Genomic DNA, 16,360 nt, shown 5'->3' on the forward strand with positions numbered 1-16,360 from the left:
CCCCCTTGCCAGTCAGATTTTCAGGCTATCCATAATGAATATTCATGAACTTGATTTGTATGTCCTGCCTCCATTGTATAAAAATCTCTTTCATACATATTCATTGAGGATATCCTGAAAACCTGAATGGCAAGGGGGTACTCCAGGACTGCCTTGGTAAACACTGCAGTATAATACAACCTAATATATATATAAAAAGCTTCCATACAACATTGTGGGGAATAAAGATTTAACTGCAGAGGGTCCCATTAGTGTTGTACCAAACAGCATATTTTCCTATTCAGTTGAATGCGAATAATGAAAAATATTGGGCATTGCGCTTTAACATAACAAATAATAAAAGAAGCAATGAGAAATCAGAGATTGTTTATTTCAATACAATTTAGCACAGTAGAGCGCCAGATTATTTGTATTTGAATTTAAATCACTATTTGGCTGAATACAAATAATGTATTTGGGGTCAAATCAAATCAAATATTCGGTACAGCACTAGTTCTCAGTCCAGACTTCAATGTTTGTTCAAAGGGAGTGGATGGAAGAGAAGAGAACAAGACAGCCAAAAACCTAACTGAAGAGATGAAGAGAAGGAATACAAAGGAAGTGTAGATGTCTTTGCCCTTACCGCAACATTTCCACAGGTTTGGAAAGCTGTAAACATAAACATGAAAGCACATCCAAGGATGATTATATTAAAAAGCTTTTTATTGTCAGGAGTCATTTTTTTTTTTTATTTCTTCAAGCAAGTTGTCAGCTTCAGCATAACAATATTAATTCCAGCTTTCCTTCTTGCACATATCTTTCTTTCCTACAAAAAAAAAAGGTTAGCAATAATAATGCTAAAAAGCAAACATAAACAAAGAACAATGCACAGTCACAATTATATTTATAAGGATTCTTACTGTCTGCCACATGGAAAAAAAAAATAATAAAAGCAACAACTCCCATACCTCCCAAATGATTTTCTCTTGTTTCTGGAAATCAAATTGTAGTGTTCCATAATTTTTGAAAACTAAATGCATTACCTCTCGTACGTGTGTAGAGAGAAAAATCGCCAAACGTTAATTTTTTTTCCTGTTCTTATTTCAAATACACTATAGGGCACAAAACAATAAATGAACGAGCAGCCTGTAAATCTCCCAGGGGTCCTGCCTACCTGCAACCAAGCAGCTCCGATCTCAACCCCTATGTTCTTCACAAGGGTCTCTAAGACGCCGTCAAAGTGCTCAATATCATTTTTTTTTCTTGAAGTAGCTATCACTCACCTGACAAGCCCAAAGAGAAAAATTATTTCCATCCCACATCAAACAGGAAATTCAGAAAGAGAACTGTCAGCTGATAAAAGACTTACTGTTAAAGGGATGCTGGGAAATGCAGTTTGATCTTGTTTTCCGTAGCAAAGGCTACTCTGTATGATCACACAAACGCATTTTTTTTTAATTTTAGGATATTTGATGTTTTCTTTGTTAATATTTTTGTCCCACAAAGAATAAAGCAAATCAAATCTATGATAATTTGTCTGTTTACTGTTTTGAAGGCAAAAAATTATGAATGTCTCTTATTAGTAAGACATGAAAGACTTTATCAAACCCGCTTTCAAATAAACAAAGAACTTTAAAGACAAAACGCTAACACGGCGACGACTATAGGATAAAACAGAATCTGTGCGTGCGAATGCGAAAATATAAAACTACAATGCCCAGCAGCCCCATTTCACGTCCGGTCACGTGCGCAATCTGCTGCCTCAGAATCCAAAGAGGATTAATAAACACACATTATCTTACACATACACATGTAAATTGTTTTATTTTCCATATAAAAGTGACTGAGCCTAAAATTGCAAAAAAGGACGTTTTCAATTTATGTTTGCGTTGAAAAAATAGAGGGCTTATTTTCATCTACCGCCTTGCACTAATTCACGAGTCTTAAATTAAGTGTTTAACAAAGGCATAATAAATTCTTATACCAGAAAAATGTATACACGTACACAAGTTGTTGTTTTTTTTCCAACTTCACTTTCGAAAAACTAAGAATTACTAAGCAACTTCAAACACTTCCGGTAGGGTCAATCAGTGCTAACACGTTAATCAAAATGTGGCGCGATTTTAAAAATCCTATTTACGCGCGGTGTATAGATATACTTTAAAAGTGGGGCGTTTGTACGCTGGAAGATGTTTTTAAAGAGCGAGAAGTTGTAGGTATTTGGTTGCTATTGTGCAATCCGCTGGAAGGGGAGGTTTCGCTTCCGGGAGGATCGACAGGAGGCAGGCAGAGGCTTGGGCGGGAGGGTAGCCATTTTCTGATTGTGAGGGGAAAGCGCGTGAGTACTATCTCGTGCAGCTGTCGTGTAACTGCCACTGGGCCCTCGCGCGCCCCAGTATCCCGCTATTTTTTCCCCTCCTTCTCCTTATCTTTCTTCACAGAAAGAGCAGGAGTAGTTTTGGGAGAAGGATCGAGGGGGGAAAAGGTTTTTTTTTTTGTTAAACAGGTTTTAACTTTTTTTTTCTTATTTTATTTTTTTGTCGTGACCGTTTTTGGAGGGTTGCGCGTTTCCTGCCAGGAACCGACTCCGGTTCCTGCTATAATTGGTTCCCCCATTTGAAGATGAGCTACGGCCGACCTCCGCCCGACGTAGAAGGCATGACTTCCCTGAAGGTCGACAATCTTACATACCGCACCTCCCCCGAGACCCTGCGCCGCGTTTTCGAGAAGTATGGCCGTGTGGGCGATGTCTACATCCCCCGCGACCGTTACACCAAAGAGAGCCGCGGCTTTGCCTTCGTCCGCTTCCACGACAAGCGCGACGCTGAGGACGCAATGGATGCCATGGATGGGGCCGTGCTAGACGGTCGCGAGCTCCGGGTGCAGATGGCTCGCTACGGCCGGCCCCCGGACTCGCACCATAGCCGTAGGGGCCCGCCGCCCCGCAGATACGGTGGCTATGGACGGAGAAGTCGCAGGTAAGAGAGGGCCACGGTAAAGGTCACAAGGGCAAACGTGGGGAGGTTCACGGACCCTGGGTTTTGTTGGCTTTATTACGATATTTTGGAAGCGCTTGATTTGGTTTCGCTCTGGAGTAGTGGACTCACTCTGAAAGCGCGCGCTTCCAGGGCACGTGGTGTCTGGTGGGGTGGGGGGGGGTGAGTTGGAGGAACAGAAATCGTTACACAATTTCTTGTGTATATTACAAAATATATATTGTTAAATACTTGTGTAATCAGGTCTCCTTGCAACATGTTTAGAAATTACCGAATTAACTAATATAGTATGTAATGAAGACTTAAAAAAATGTTTAATGGAAACTTGGGGAACGGAGACTTTTTTTTTTTTTTTTGTAACGTGTGGCATTGGCTGAGGAGTTCCTCGTAGGGGAACTAAGGGATAGTAAGCGGTGGGGCTTGAGCGATTGGCCCCAAGGTGGTCTCTCTATTTTCCCATGTTTTTAGATTGTTTTGACTGTTTTAAGATGTCGCTAAATCAGACTTTCCAGTTGAAAACTATTCTAAACACTTGTATTCGACCTTGTGGTGTCTCAGACTGAGGCATGGCACTGCCTCTTATTCTGCTGTTAATATATAACTTGCTAAACTTGTTTTGCAGTGTCTTGACACAACCTTTTCTTTTCCCCCAGCCCCAGGCGACGCCGTCGCAGTAGATCCAGAAGCAGGAGTCGCTCAAGATCTCGCAGCAGATCACGTTACAGCCGCTCCAAATCTCGATCTCGTACTCGCTCCCGCTCTCGTTCCAGTTCAAAGTCTAGATCTGCCAGAAGATCCCGCTCTAAATCAAAGTCATCCTCCGTTTCAAGATCACGTTCCAGATCCCGATCCAGAGTCTCGCCTCTACCTTCAAAGGCCGAGTCTCGTTCAAGATCTGCATCAAACAGCCCTCCCAAATCTCCAGAAGAGGAAGGAGCAGTTTCGTCTTAGGATCATGGTAATATGTGGAATGAACGACGTTTTATTTTCGCATGAAAGTTATTTAAGGGTACTGTTTAATTAGGGGCATGTTGGACAGCTAGTACGGTTACCAATAATTGAATTAATATAATAGAAACTTTCATAAGGCATGGTGTTTAGCTTGTAAGTTAAATACTGAAAGTCTCTGGGCTAGTTAAACTACCCCAAATTTGCTTCCCTAAAATATATATAGGAAAAAATTTTCAAGCCTTGTTTAAATAAACTGTACTACTTACTACTTTTTAAAAGTATGCATATTTTGAGCCTGCCTATGAATGAATTTTTTTTTTTACTGTTTTTATCCAACATCTGCATTTTCCCCTTTAAAGCTGCAGTCTGCTGTTTGCTAAAAGAATATTGGCCAGTATTGCAGATTTTAACTGATTTGGCCTGATCTCCAGGGACCTGTTTCTGTGGGCGGTGTATTGGAGCAGGTTTGTCTTTAAATGTTAAAGATGCACTATCCTTCCTCACCTCTCCAGAGGAGTGCTTAAAGTTCAATTAGTTGTTGGAATTGACAGGTGTATTTTGCTGGATGTGACTTCCAACAAAAAAAAAAAAAAGCCAAGACAATCTCAGTGGTGGAGCCTGAACATATATTCAAATAGTCTGCTAAGTCAGGGAAGGATTGTGTGTCTTTAACCTCATAAAACTGTTTGATCTGCTTAAAATATATGCTGATTCTAATGTTCAAAATGTTTAGCTTGCTTAATATCAGGCAAACTTTAACCTAGCTCTTGAAAAGATTTCAGGATTTTCTTATAACAAGTGTATACATTAAACTTTAATTCTGATCCTGATTTGCCTTAGATTTCGGACTTATAAAATGTGTATACACTAAACTTAAAGGGATTTAATTCTGATCCTGATTTGCAGTGGTTATTAGTTATGTCTTGGTGGATTTTTAGTATTTATGCAGTTCTCTTAGTACAGTTAGCAAGACCTCACATTTGGCTACCAGTTAGAACTAATGTGATGAACTTAAGGTAACACTCAGGTTCCTACTTCACATCACCCCCATGGGGAAATGCTTTGTTTGAAGAACATGATTGTTTTTGTTAAAGGTTAGTTTGTGTTGAAGCAGCATGTAACTTTTGTAGTTCTTAAGGTTCTTTTGCATTTTTTCCTTCAGCCTCACATTCATCAGATTAAAGAGAAGTCTACTCAATGGACATTGGAATAAAAGATCTCATTCTTCTTCAGTCCATTGGAGAGCCCCAGTGGAACAAGCAATTGGCTGTGGAAAAGGTGGTTATTTGTAAAAATTTTCTTTTACTTGTTTAAGTTGTGCCTGAAATGGCAGACATCACATTTTATGTGCCATTTTGTTGCTGTTATTCCAATTTCTTAGTGAACGACTACAGATTTCATTATTGGCTTGGATTTTTGAGGTAAATTAAATTTTGTTTATGCAGTGCTAATTTCTGTTAAGATTTTGAGGAACATCACAATTTTTTTTGGCCTTTTGGCTTCATATCTAAGAACCATGTGGTATTTACATGGCTAATAGCCTAAAAGCATTGAGTCATCTTTTGCTGACATTTAAATTGTGTCCCTGCAACATATTCAAATATAAATATTCCTGTGTAGGCTAATTACTTCAATCTTAAATCAGAAACCCCAGAACTTGTATAAGCTGTTCAGAGTTAATTTTTGGAAAGGATTATTTTATCCGGTTACAATTCTAATATCTTCTCTTATGTATTTTTGTGCACTAGGCGCAGTTGTGTAGCAGTTGAGTAATGCTGGTTAGCTGTTAAGGTGGCGTGTTGCAGTGCAGAGTGCTTGGCTGTTTCCTGTTTTCTTCTGATTGCTCCTGTGTAACGACGCCATGTCATGCAGAAACAAATGGCTGTCCAGTTTATTAAAATGCCTGACAACTGCACTTCCAGTCACCCCGGGCCTTGCATAAAAATAGCGGAGCATACAGTAAGCACATCTAGCTGATATACACTTTTTTCCAGAATGATAAATTTGATCATCCTCATGATGTATAAAACTTGATATCTAGAGAAGTAATGTTTAAAAGTGGTTCATTCCTTTTTGTAAGTACTGATTGATGTATCTTGCTTATGACATTCTGTACTATACCATTTCTGTAGTTAATAAAATTCTCTTTTTTTCTCTAATTCTAATGTTTGGACAGCTTTTTAACACTTTCGTATGAAGGTTAACTTTCAGATTACCTAATGTCTGCATTACTTCAGTTTTGCTGTGCCAGGTCATATATTTTTAACTTGAAACAATGTGGTAGTCTTAAGGTAGGTTCCAGTTTTTCATTTTTGGATTTCACTCATACCTTGTATTTTCAGTAGCAATTTTAAGACCGGTTACATTCAGGTACACTAAATCTTTCCCTGTCATAGGAGGGCTTAAACAGTTATTTGTACCGGAGGCAGTAGTTAAGTGACTTGCCCAGGATCACAAACACCACGATTCCCTGTATGCAAACTTCCTCTTTGTGTAACCCATTAAGAGCTTATCCAAGATACAGGGATTATAGTTGGAATACTAGGCAAAATGAAGGAGAACGTGTTCAGTGGAGCTATGGTGTGCTACCATATGGAGGGACCTGGGTTTGTACCCCCAGGCTAGGGCTGCTGGAGAGACCATGTGATCTGTAGGGAGGAAGCTGCCACTTAACTATAACTGGACACTTGCCAAGCATGGTTGGTATGATTGTATTTAGCACTTTATAGCCTCGACTCATCTGATAGCGAGCCTTGGCTTAAACTGGAAGCTGAAGAAAATGCTGGGCTAAAAATATTTGGTTGAACTGACAAATTTTATGGTTAAAATACAGAGAAGAAACATGGTTCCATCAATAGTTTTACATTCAAATATTAGAAAATAGTGCAACCTATTTAAGGTCATGAAAACTTCTTGTATTGTGTAGACCTATAATTTCAGTTCTATGGTCAATATTAACCAAAAAAGTTTTCACAATGAGGCATATTTTCAAAGCACTTAGCCTTCCAAAGTTCCATAGGTTTCTATGGAGCTTTGAAAATATGCCTCTATATAGTACCACTTACAACTGTACAAGGATCTCTTCACAAGGTTCTTTTTAGACTGGGAGCAAGTTCCTAGATGGAACAAATACTGTAATTGTGCTTTGGGTATTTACAACAGAACAAGCTTACTACTTCACTCAGCAAGGTAAGTTGCTGAAACGTTTACATAACCCTGCTGCTACTTTAAGTAGCTTGAAGGGCTACTCCACTCGGCAAGGTAAGTTGCTGAAACGTTTACTTCCATATCATCAAGCTGATCAATCCATAGACTGGTGGGTTGTATCCATCTACCAGCAGGTGGAGATAGAGAGCAAACTTTTGCCTCCCTATATGTGGTCATGTGCTGCCGGAAACTCCTCAGTATGTTCTCTATCTCAGCAGGTGGTGGTCACACACAGCAGCAGCTCTGGCTAGGCCTCCAAGCCTAATCCTTAGGTTTTGTTGAGGCCTGGGGTTGAGGGCTCTTTTGAGCAAGTGCAAACCTGGTGGTGCCAGGTCCCTCCTTTTCTCCCCCCTCCCGCTGGCTCCGTTTAAAAAAAAAAAAAAAAAATTTTAAACGTCTTTAAAGGCGTTTAATTCGACGTTTCTTTAAACGTTCATTGCAGCTACTCACTGGGACACCAGTTCGTTACAGCTCGGAGCGGCAAGCAGGTAATTTTACCTTTTTATAGCGGGCAGGGGGTTCCCCGATTCTTCTCCTCGTGGCATATGGCGTCGGAGGGCGAGGGCGCAAAGGGTCGCTCCCCGGATCGCTGGAGCGCTTCTAGAGGGGATGCGGGGGTTTTACAACCTGATTCGCCCTTGATGGGTGACAGTTTAGTGACCGATGAATGTCCCGGTCGTTCCTCCGGCGTGGCGGTTTTTTCCCGCCATAAACGCCCATCCCCCGCTCCTCGCCTCCGCCATCTTGGCCGGCCACGCGGCTCGGACGGCTTCTTCGTGGGCCGCCCTTGAGGTTGGAGACAATGCCATGAACGCCCTTAATTTGGGCGACGGCACAAGCGGCTAAAGTTAAGCGCCGTTCTTCCCGCGCGGCTCCTTCGCGGAGTTTCGCGCCGGACGCCATTTTGGATGCGCAGCATGTCTCTCCCCCGCTATTGCGAGCGCCGGTTGAGAGTGCGTCTAGGGCTGTTGCCCAGGCTGCGGAAGTGCACAGTTTGGGGGGTTTCTCCCCCGAGTTTGTTTTGCTGCTGCATCAGGCTTTCCTCATGCAAAACGCTGCCCCTGCTCCCTCTTCTGATAAAGAGGTTGAGGTTCCCAGAGGTAAACGCCCTCGGGTTGATTTCCAGGCCTTGGAGGACTTTGTCTCCTCCGATGTAGATGAGGGCAGCGTGTCTGAGGTCTCCCAACGGTCCTTTGCGGATTCCTTGGAGGAGATAGATCCCCGCTCGGATGGAGCGGATGACCCCTCTGCAGCGCGGCTTTTTAGCCCAGAGGATTTGCCCAACCTGTTTTTACAGGCCATGGACACTTTGAAGATTTCCTGTCCGGAGGACGTCTCTCCCTCAGCCCCTGTTGGCTCTGCCATTATGCTGGGGACGAAGCGCCCGCCTAGATCCTTCCACGTGCATGATGCCATGCACACCTTAATTGCGGCTCAATGGGATGTCCCGGAAACGAGCCTTAAAGTGGCTAGGGCTATGTCCCGCCTCTATCCTTTGGCTGTGAGTGAACGTGAGGCCTATCTGTGGCCTACCGTGGATTCTTTAATCACTGCGGTGACTAAGAAAACGGCGTTGCCGGTGGAAGGTGGCACGGCCCTAAAGGACGCCCAAGACAGAAGATTGGAGGCGGCCTTAAGGTCGTCCTTTGAGGCAGCTGCTTTGTTTGCAGGCCTCAGTTTGCGGCTCCTATGTGGCCAGGGCGTGCCTGACTATGGTGCAGCGGGCTTCCCCCTCGGATCTTTCCTTGAGGGCTGATTGGCCGGCCCTGGAATCGGGCTTAGCCTATTTGGCAGACTTGCTGTATGATGTCTTGAGAGCCTCAGCTAAAGGCATGGCTCAGACAGTCTCTGCGCGGCGGTGGCTTTGGCTGAAACATTGGTCTGCTGACCACGCCTCTAAATCCCGCCTGGCTAGATTGCCTTTTAAAGGCAAGCTGCTCTTTGGGGTCGAGCTGGACAAAATCGTGACCGATCTCGGCACGTCTAAGGGCAAGAAATTACCAGAGGTCAGGGCTCGGGCTAGTACTCGTCCCGGTACCTCCAGAGGACGGTTGCTGGAAGCCCGTCGGTATCGCCCGGGCAAGTCGGGTTCCTCTGCCCCCTCTTCCTTCAAGAGGAATTTCTCCCCCAAGCAGCATTCCTTTCGCAGAGACCGCCGTCCCGGAGGTGCTCCCTCCGGTCCTCCCCCAGGGTCTCGTACCCAATGACGGGGCCTTGGTCCACGCCCCAGTACAGATTGGAGGACGGCTGTCCTCGTTTCTGGGCGAGTGGACCACTATAACTTCAGACGCGTGGGTGCTGGAAGTCATCAGAGACGGCTACAAGCTAGAGTTCTGCCAACCCTTAAGAGACGGGTTTGTACTCTCTCCCTGCAAGTCTCCGGTCAAGCTGTGGCAGTGCAGCAGACCTTGGACAACCTGATCCGCCTGGGTGCGGTCGTTCCGGTGCCAAAAAATCAGATTGGCAAGGGACGTTACTCCATTTACTTTGTGGTTCCAAAGAAAGGAGGTTCTGTCCGGCCTATCCTCGACCTCAAAGGGGTCAATCGGGCCTGGAAAGTGAGGCACTTTCGCATGGAGACTCTCCGCTCTGTTATAGCGGCAGTGAAGGCAGGAGAGTTCTTGGCTTCCTTGGACATCAAGGAAGCGTACCTGCATATTCCCATCTGGCCTCCTCTCCAACGCTTTCTGCGTTTTACAGTCCTGAGACGACACTTCCAGTTCAGAGCCCTCCCTTTCGGGTTGGCTACTGCTCCGCGGACCTTTTCCAAAGTAATGGGGGTCATAGCGGCCTTCCTGCTAAAGGAAGGAGTACAAGTCCATCCTTATCTGGACGACTGGTTGATCCGAGCCCCCTATTATGCAGAGTGCGGCAAAGCTATGGACCGGGTAGTTGTTCTTGTGAGCTCCCTGGGATGGATCATCAACTGGAAGAAGAGCCAGCTGCGCCCGACTCAGTCCCTGGAGTATCTGGGAGTTCGATTCGACACCCAAGTGGGCAGAGTGTTCCTGCCAGACAATCGGATTGTCAAGCTTCAGGCTCAGGTGGACTAGTTCCTAGTAGCCTCTCCTATTCGGGCTTGGGACTACGTGCAGCTGTTGGGCTCTATGACGGCCACGATGGAAGTAGTGCCCTGGGCCAGGGCTCATATGAGACCACTACAGCTATCTCTGCTGCTGCGCTGGACTCCGATGTCGGAGGATTATGCTGTGCGCCTTCCCGTGGACCCAGCAGTGCGCAAGGCGCTGAGCTGGTGGACGCAGACAGACAAGTTGTCTGCAGGATTGCCTCTGGTGACCCCGGAGTGGATTGTCGTCACGACAGACGCCTCTTTGATGGGCTGGGGAGCCCACTGCTTGGGAAGGACAGCGCAGGGGCTCTAGTCTCCTGCAGAGGCAAGTGGTCTATCAACCTCCTGGAACTCAGAGCCATTCGGTTGGTGTTATTGGAGTTCATCCCGGTACTGGTGTTGTAGCCTGTACGGGTCCTGTCGGACAATGCCACGGCTGTGGCCTATATCAACCGCCAGGGAGGTACCAAGAGCGCCCCTCTAGCCAAGGAGGCTATGAGTCTTTGCCAGTGGGCGGAAGCGAAACTGGAGCAGCTTTCAGCGGCCCACATTGCCGGAGTCATGAATGTCAAGGCCGACTTTCTCAGTCGCCATACCTTGGAGCCCGGAGAGTGGCAACTATCTGCTCAGGCGTTCTTGGACATCACGAAGCGCTGGGGCCAGCCGAGCCTAGATCTGATGGCGTCATCGGCCAATTGCCAAGTGCCGCGCTTTTTTCAGCAGAGGACGGGACCCTCGATCCCTGGGAGTAGATGCTCTTCTCCAACAGTGACCGACACAAGAGCTCCTCTGTGTTCCCGCCCTGGCCCATGTTGGGCAGGGTGCTAGACCGGGTGGCAAAGCATCCCGGCAGGGTAATCCTGGTGGGTCCGGATTGGCCCAGACGTCCCTGGTATGCGGACTTGATCAGGCTCTCAGTCGACGATCCTCTGCGGCTGTCAGTGGAGCAGGGCCTGTTACATCAGGGTCCCGTGGTGATGGAGGATCCCTCTCCCTTTGGTCTTACGGCCTGGATATTGAGCGGCAGCGTCTGAGGAAGAAGGGCTTCTCAGACAAGGTCATCGCCACTATGCTGAGAGCGAGGAAGCGCTCTACTTCTACTGCTTACGCCAGGGTTTGGCGTATCTTTGCAGCATGGTGTGAAGCAGGCTCACTTTCTCCCTTCACTGCTCCAATTTCTTCAGTGTTGGCGTTCCTGCAAGAAGGTCTGGAGAAAGGCCTGTCGCTCAGTTCCCTTAAAGTCCAGGTAGCGGCTCTGGCTTGCTTCAGGGGCCGCCTGAAGGGTGCTTCCCTGGCTTCGCAGCCAGATGTGGTGCGCTTTCTCAAGGGAGTTAATCACCTGCGCCCTCCTCTGCACTCAGTGGTGCCTGCGTGGAATCTCAACCTGGTGCTAAGAGCATTGCAGAAGCCGCCTTTTGAACCCTTGTCGAGGGCATCTCTGAAAGACCTGATGTTGAAAGCAGTCTTTTTGGTGGCTATCACTTCAGCCAGAAGAGTTTCCGAGCTCCAGGCGCTCTCATGTCGAGAGCCTTTTCTGCAGTTCACTGAGGCAGGAGTGACTATTCGCACAGTGCCTTCCTTCCTGCCCAAGATTGTTTCTCGCTTCCATGTGAATCAGCAGCTCTGTCTCCCTTCCTTTCGTAGGGAGGACTACCCAGAGGAGTACTCTGCTCTTAAATATCTGGATGTGAGACGAGTCATCTTCAGATACTTGGAAGTGACCAATGATTTCCGGAAATCGGATCATCTGTTTGTCCTGTTTGCAGGTCCTCGTAAGGGTCTGCAGGCTGCTAAGCCTACAGTGGCAAGATGGGTCAAGGAAGCCATTGCAGCGGCTTATGTGGCCGCGGGGAAGGTGCCGCCTATCCAGCTGAAGGCTCACTCCACGAGAGCTCAGGCGGCCTCGATGGCAGAGGCCGGATCCGTCTCCTTGGAAGAGATATGCAAGGCGGCAACTTGGGCTTCGGCTCATACATTCTCCAAGCATTACCGTTTGACTGTGGCTGTACGGGCGGAGGCCCGGTTTGGAGCTTCAGTGTTGAGGTCAGGGATTTCAATGTCCCGCCCTGGGTGAGTACTGCTTCGGTACATCCCACCAGTCTATGGATTGATCAGCTTGATGATATGGAAGGTAAAATTATGTATAATCATACCTGATAATTTTCTTTCCATTAATCATAGCTGATCAATCCATAGCCCCTCCCAGATATCTGTTCTGTTTTTATTCTGGTTGCATTTCAGGTTCAAGTTTAGTCTTCAGTTATTTCAGAAAGACTTCGTGTTCAAGTTCTTTCACTTGGATTCTTCAAGAGTTGAGACGAGTTTGTGTTACAGTGAGCTGCTGCATTCCTCTCCCCTCCGTTTTACGGGGCTGGATTGAGACATAAATTCTGCAGGCACTCCCTCCCGCTTCGTGCGGCTGTAGGGCAGCTTTGTACCCCTCCCGCTTCGGCGGTGTTAGGGTCAGTCAGCTCCTCCCGCGGTTGCGGTTGCAGGATAAGCCAGATCCCCCCGCATCGGCGGGTGTGGTGTCCCTCCCCCGCTCCGCGGGGATGAGCTGGACGGATTCCCCTCCCCCACTTGTGTGGGGATGAGCTGGGTTAATTCCCCTCCCCCGTTTCGGCGGTGGTGAGCTGGGCAGAGTGTCCCTTCGTGGGTGTAATTCTCTAAGTGCTGAGTCCTGCGGATGGAGCTTTGATATCGACATACTGAGGAGTTTCCGGCAGCACATGACCACATATAGGGAGGCAAAAGTTTGCTCTCTATCTCCACCTGCTGGTAGATGGATACAACCCACCAGTCTATGGATTGATCAGCTATGATTAATGGAAAGAAAATTATCAGGTATGATTATACATAATTTTACCATACCCTGCTGCTACTTTAAGTAACTTGAAGGGCAAAACCTAACTTCAGTTTTAAATACCCTTGACTATCTAAATCTCACCTCCAATTCTGAAGCTCACTGTGTGGCAGGGAAACACTGAAGACCTGTACTGTTGTAGCCTGTAAGCACCACTCACTCTCACTCATACACCTGCCCTCAGCCACGCCCCATCCAGACATAATTCGCAACCCCAACATTCTAGTGAAGCCCCCAGCTCCACCCACTTCTGGGAAGGGTTCGTTATTTCGTGGTGGTGAAGCATCTCCACTGACCATGTCTGTCACGCCCTCGCGTCGAACGTGATGACGTCGAGGGCGGAACAATTTCTGTGAACGGAAAGGGGGAGTAAGGGAACCCTCCCTTAAGAACAAGTCTCCCCCCCCCCCCCCCCCCCCCCCACCCCAGTGGCACGACCCTCTGGACATTACCCTTTCCTCCAGAAAACCTCCCCCGAAGCCTTCGCCTACCTCTGCTGATGGAGACTAACTTCTCGCCTGCGGGGCGTGGCTTGATGGAGTATCTGTCCAAGTCTCCGTGCTTCTGACACCAGAAGTACAAACAAACTTCAACAGATGCTCATTCAACAAGGAATGCCCCGCAGCCGAGAAGAGAAGTTCGCCTCCGTCAGCAGAGGCTTCAGGTGAGGTTTTCCGAAGGAAAGGGTGGTGTCCAGAGGGTCGCGCCACGAGGGGGGGGTGGGGGGGGCAGGCAGTAATGCCAAGGTGGGGTTCAACTCGGGAGGGGCGTGAAGGAGGTCTGTAACTCGGGAGGGAGAAATGGGGGGCGGGAGGGGGGCATGGAACTCTGCAGGGAGGGAGGATGGGTGGGAATTTCCCTTGCTAGTGCCCATTTCATTGCATTTTTTACTAGCAACTCAATATCAAGCTCCACACATAGTAGTCATATATTGTTTGCAGTTATGATCATCATTTTAACAGTGTGTCTTCCTGGAAGGTCTGATCCAGCTAAATGAGGGCTATGGGCATCAAAGGTCATCAAGGGCACATCTGTACACTTCAGATCCCATTTGTAGAGCAAATCTTCAATTGACCAGTTGGTGCTGAGAAAGGAAATAGAACTATTATAAATCAAAAGCTCACACTTTTAACAAATATTCTTTGATTTTTATGCATGTTCCAATAGGACAAATCAATTTACTTTTTTCCAATGTTCACTTATTAAATATTTTGTACTAGAACTTAAATGGTATAGACTTCATTTACTTGGCAAGTCTTTTAAAGTGAAATAGAGAAACAGTTGTAACTCACATTTTATAGCATGCCTGCAAGAACCTCTAATATCAAATTTGGGGCTTCCTCATTGCTTCCCCCACCCAAACCAGCCCAGATGTGTGGGTTTGCATTTCTGAAAGGTGGTGATAGGGCAAAAAAAAACCCCCAGTTTTCTATTGTAGAGGGATGTGCACAGCCAGTCCTGTACAGTCCATGGTCCACCCAATGGGCCTCAAAGAAAACGTTCCTTGGGATTGGGTCTAATTGGGGTGCCTCTCCTGGACCTTTAATGCTTCAACAAGGTTTTAGAATGGTTGGTGTTGGTCTTAGATTCTGGGGGTTGCAGAATCTCAAGCTGAGGCGGGGTGTGAGATCTATCCTTGATTCTGTGTTGGGAGATTGCTGACCACAAAGAGTGGTTGATCTATTGGTCCCTTGAAAACATGTAGCTCTATAGGAAAGGGGTACTCTTCTTCTTCTACAGTAACTGTATACATTGATAAGAGAATGTTGGGCCTCTAGCATAGGCGCATAGCCAAGTTTAGTTCCTGAGGTTTGAGAAACGGGCTCTTCCATAGTGTCCTTCTAGACCAGCACAGATGGGTTATGCACTCCTACCAGCAGGTGGAGACTGAACAAACTGAGCTATAAGTAAGCCTATAAGTGTTACACACTCCTACCAGCAAATGGAGAAAGACAGTCTGTTCTCAGCAGATGGTAGCAGTGCTTGGAGGGTTTGAGTACTGGATAATACTACCGAGGCTGCTGTTCTGTTCGGAATTAAAAAAAAAAAAATCTGGCAAACAATTTTGTTTCTTTCCCACCTCTAACTGCTGGATAGGGGCTGAGGCCTGTGGGGATTGCCAAGGGGATGTGAAACCTGGGTGGCCAGGTCCCTCCCCCTACTTGGCCCCCTGTGGGGGTATTCCAGTGGTATGCCTCAGCTATCTGGCTCTGTCTTCTGGTAGTCCAACAGCCTTGAATGCTGTGGGGTCTGCTCTGGGAAAAAAGTGAGCAGTGAGGTGTGCTGAACAAAAAAAAAAAAAGCTCCAGTGGTGTCTTATTCTTGTTTGCTTGATCAGCTGCTTGACTTGCCTTCGTGCCAGGTCGGTGTGTTGCTCTGGGCTGTGGTGTTCCTGTGGTATTTTTCTAGTGGGCTCACTGATCTCCCTCCACATTTAGAACCTGCTTTGTCCCTTGGGGTGCTACTGGTTCAGCAGGCCCTCACAGATACTTCTGCTTGCGTTGCAGTTAGAGCCCACTGCCTTGCCTCTGGCTAAGCGCTTGCGGAGGGGAGGAGGATGAGGACATTATGGAATGTCCCTCCCCAGTGTCTGAGGCGTTGCCTGCTTGCTCTGAGGATGAGGACCTCAGGAACCAGGATCATTCGCTGGGAGAGAAGGCCTGGCACGAGGAGCTGCCTCTGGGGGAGGACCCACTCAGTTGTGTGTGTTTTTCACTGAGGAGCTCGTTTCACAGGTGTCAGTGCTACACTACAGTTCAAAGGAGGCTCTGCCAAAGGCCCCCAGGGTGGTTGAACCACTTCTTTAAGGGTGTGTGCAAGTCCTCTTGGTCATTTCCCATGCACCAGGACATTAGGGATGTTCAGGTGCAGTGGGCTTCCCACGATGCCCGGTTCCAGGTGGCAAGGTTGATTCCTCAGTGACCCTCCAGACCGGTCAAGACGCGTGGGTTATGCTCGCCTACCAGCAGAGGGAGACTGAGAACACTAACTTCAACTATGTACATATAACCTGTGCCCATCCCACAGAAGCCAGTATTTTCTCAGTCTCAGCAGAGGGTAGACAGGCAGCCTGTGCAGCTTGGCCGGTCTGGTAGGAGTCAATCAGTTGAGAGTTTTAGGCTGGTCCTTTAGTCGTTCCTGAGGAGCATCCCTGTGCCTGGACTACTTTGTGTGCTGGGGGTTGGTGGTACCAGTGGGGCCTGCCATTGTCCCCCCTGGGGTGTCACACCCGGGTGGCCGGGTCCCTCCCCCAAGCTAGCTGTCCAGTTTGGGCAGCTTTGTGCCTCGGCTGCA

General features: G+C 47.2%; 3 protein-coding genes and 1 long non-coding RNA gene across 9 annotated transcripts in view; 1 reads left to right on the forward strand and 3 right to left on the reverse strand.

Moving 5' to 3' along the window:
* Positions 1 to 2,009, reverse strand: part of MFSD11 (major facilitator superfamily domain containing 11) — a 73,778-nt gene extending 71,769 nt beyond the window's left edge. Inside the window, exons 1-3 of one of the 5 annotated variants that reach the window (XM_030208157.1) lie at positions 1,349 to 1,650; positions 1,154 to 1,262; positions 623 to 805 (exon numbers count right to left, since the gene is read on the reverse strand). In XM_030208157.1, coding sequence (XP_030064017.1) covers positions 623 to 718 — 96 coding nt within the window. In that variant the 5' untranslated portion in view covers positions 719 to 805; positions 1,154 to 1,262; positions 1,349 to 1,650. Of the gene's footprint in view, positions 1 to 622; positions 806 to 1,153; positions 1,327 to 1,348; positions 1,651 to 1,984 lie in introns of those variants that run through there. The other 4 variants (XM_030208159.1, XM_030208158.1, XM_030208156.1 and 1 more) reach the window with 4 other exon arrangements.
* Positions 2,010 to 2,275: 266 nt separating this feature from the next.
* SRSF2 (serine and arginine rich splicing factor 2) lies at positions 2,276 to 6,085 on the forward strand. 2 transcript variants are annotated; one of them, XR_003942640.1, is made up of 4 exons: positions 2,276 to 2,957; positions 3,629 to 3,933; positions 5,089 to 5,204; positions 5,675 to 6,085. XR_003942640.1 is itself a non-coding variant. In XM_030208162.1 (3 exons), exons 1-2 carry the CDS (start codon positions 2,602 to 2,604, stop codon positions 3,924 to 3,926), a joined length of 654 nt encoding a protein of 217 aa, XP_030064022.1. In that variant the 5' UTR covers positions 2,276 to 2,601; the 3' UTR covers positions 3,927 to 3,933; positions 5,089 to 6,085. The 2 variants fall into 2 exon arrangements, 1 of the variants encoding a protein (XP_030064022.1); XM_030208162.1 differs by having other exon boundaries at positions 5,089 to 6,085.
* Positions 6,086 to 6,722: 637 nt separating this feature from the next.
* On the reverse strand, positions 6,723 to 13,217 carry LOC115473315. Its single transcript, XR_003942641.1, has 2 exons — positions 13,070 to 13,217; positions 6,723 to 7,207 (listed from the first exon to the last, which is right to left on the reverse strand). It is a non-coding gene; the product is annotated as an uncharacterized LOC115473315 (long non-coding RNA).
* A 313-nt stretch (positions 13,218 to 13,530) lies between these two features.
* METTL23 (methyltransferase like 23) overlaps positions 13,531 to 16,360 on the reverse strand; it is a 55,206-nt gene continuing 52,376 nt past the window's right edge. The window contains exon 5 of the mRNA XM_030208165.1: positions 13,531 to 14,150. Within this exon, the coding sequence (XP_030064025.1) occupies positions 13,991 to 14,150 (160 nt within the window). The 3' untranslated portion in view covers positions 13,531 to 13,990. The remainder of the gene's footprint in view (positions 14,151 to 16,360) is intronic.

This window comes from Microcaecilia unicolor, chromosome 6, assembly GCF_901765095.1.
Source record: "Microcaecilia unicolor chromosome 6, aMicUni1.1, whole genome shotgun sequence".
Lineage (NCBI taxonomy): Eukaryota > Metazoa > Chordata > Amphibia > Gymnophiona > Siphonopidae > Microcaecilia > Microcaecilia unicolor.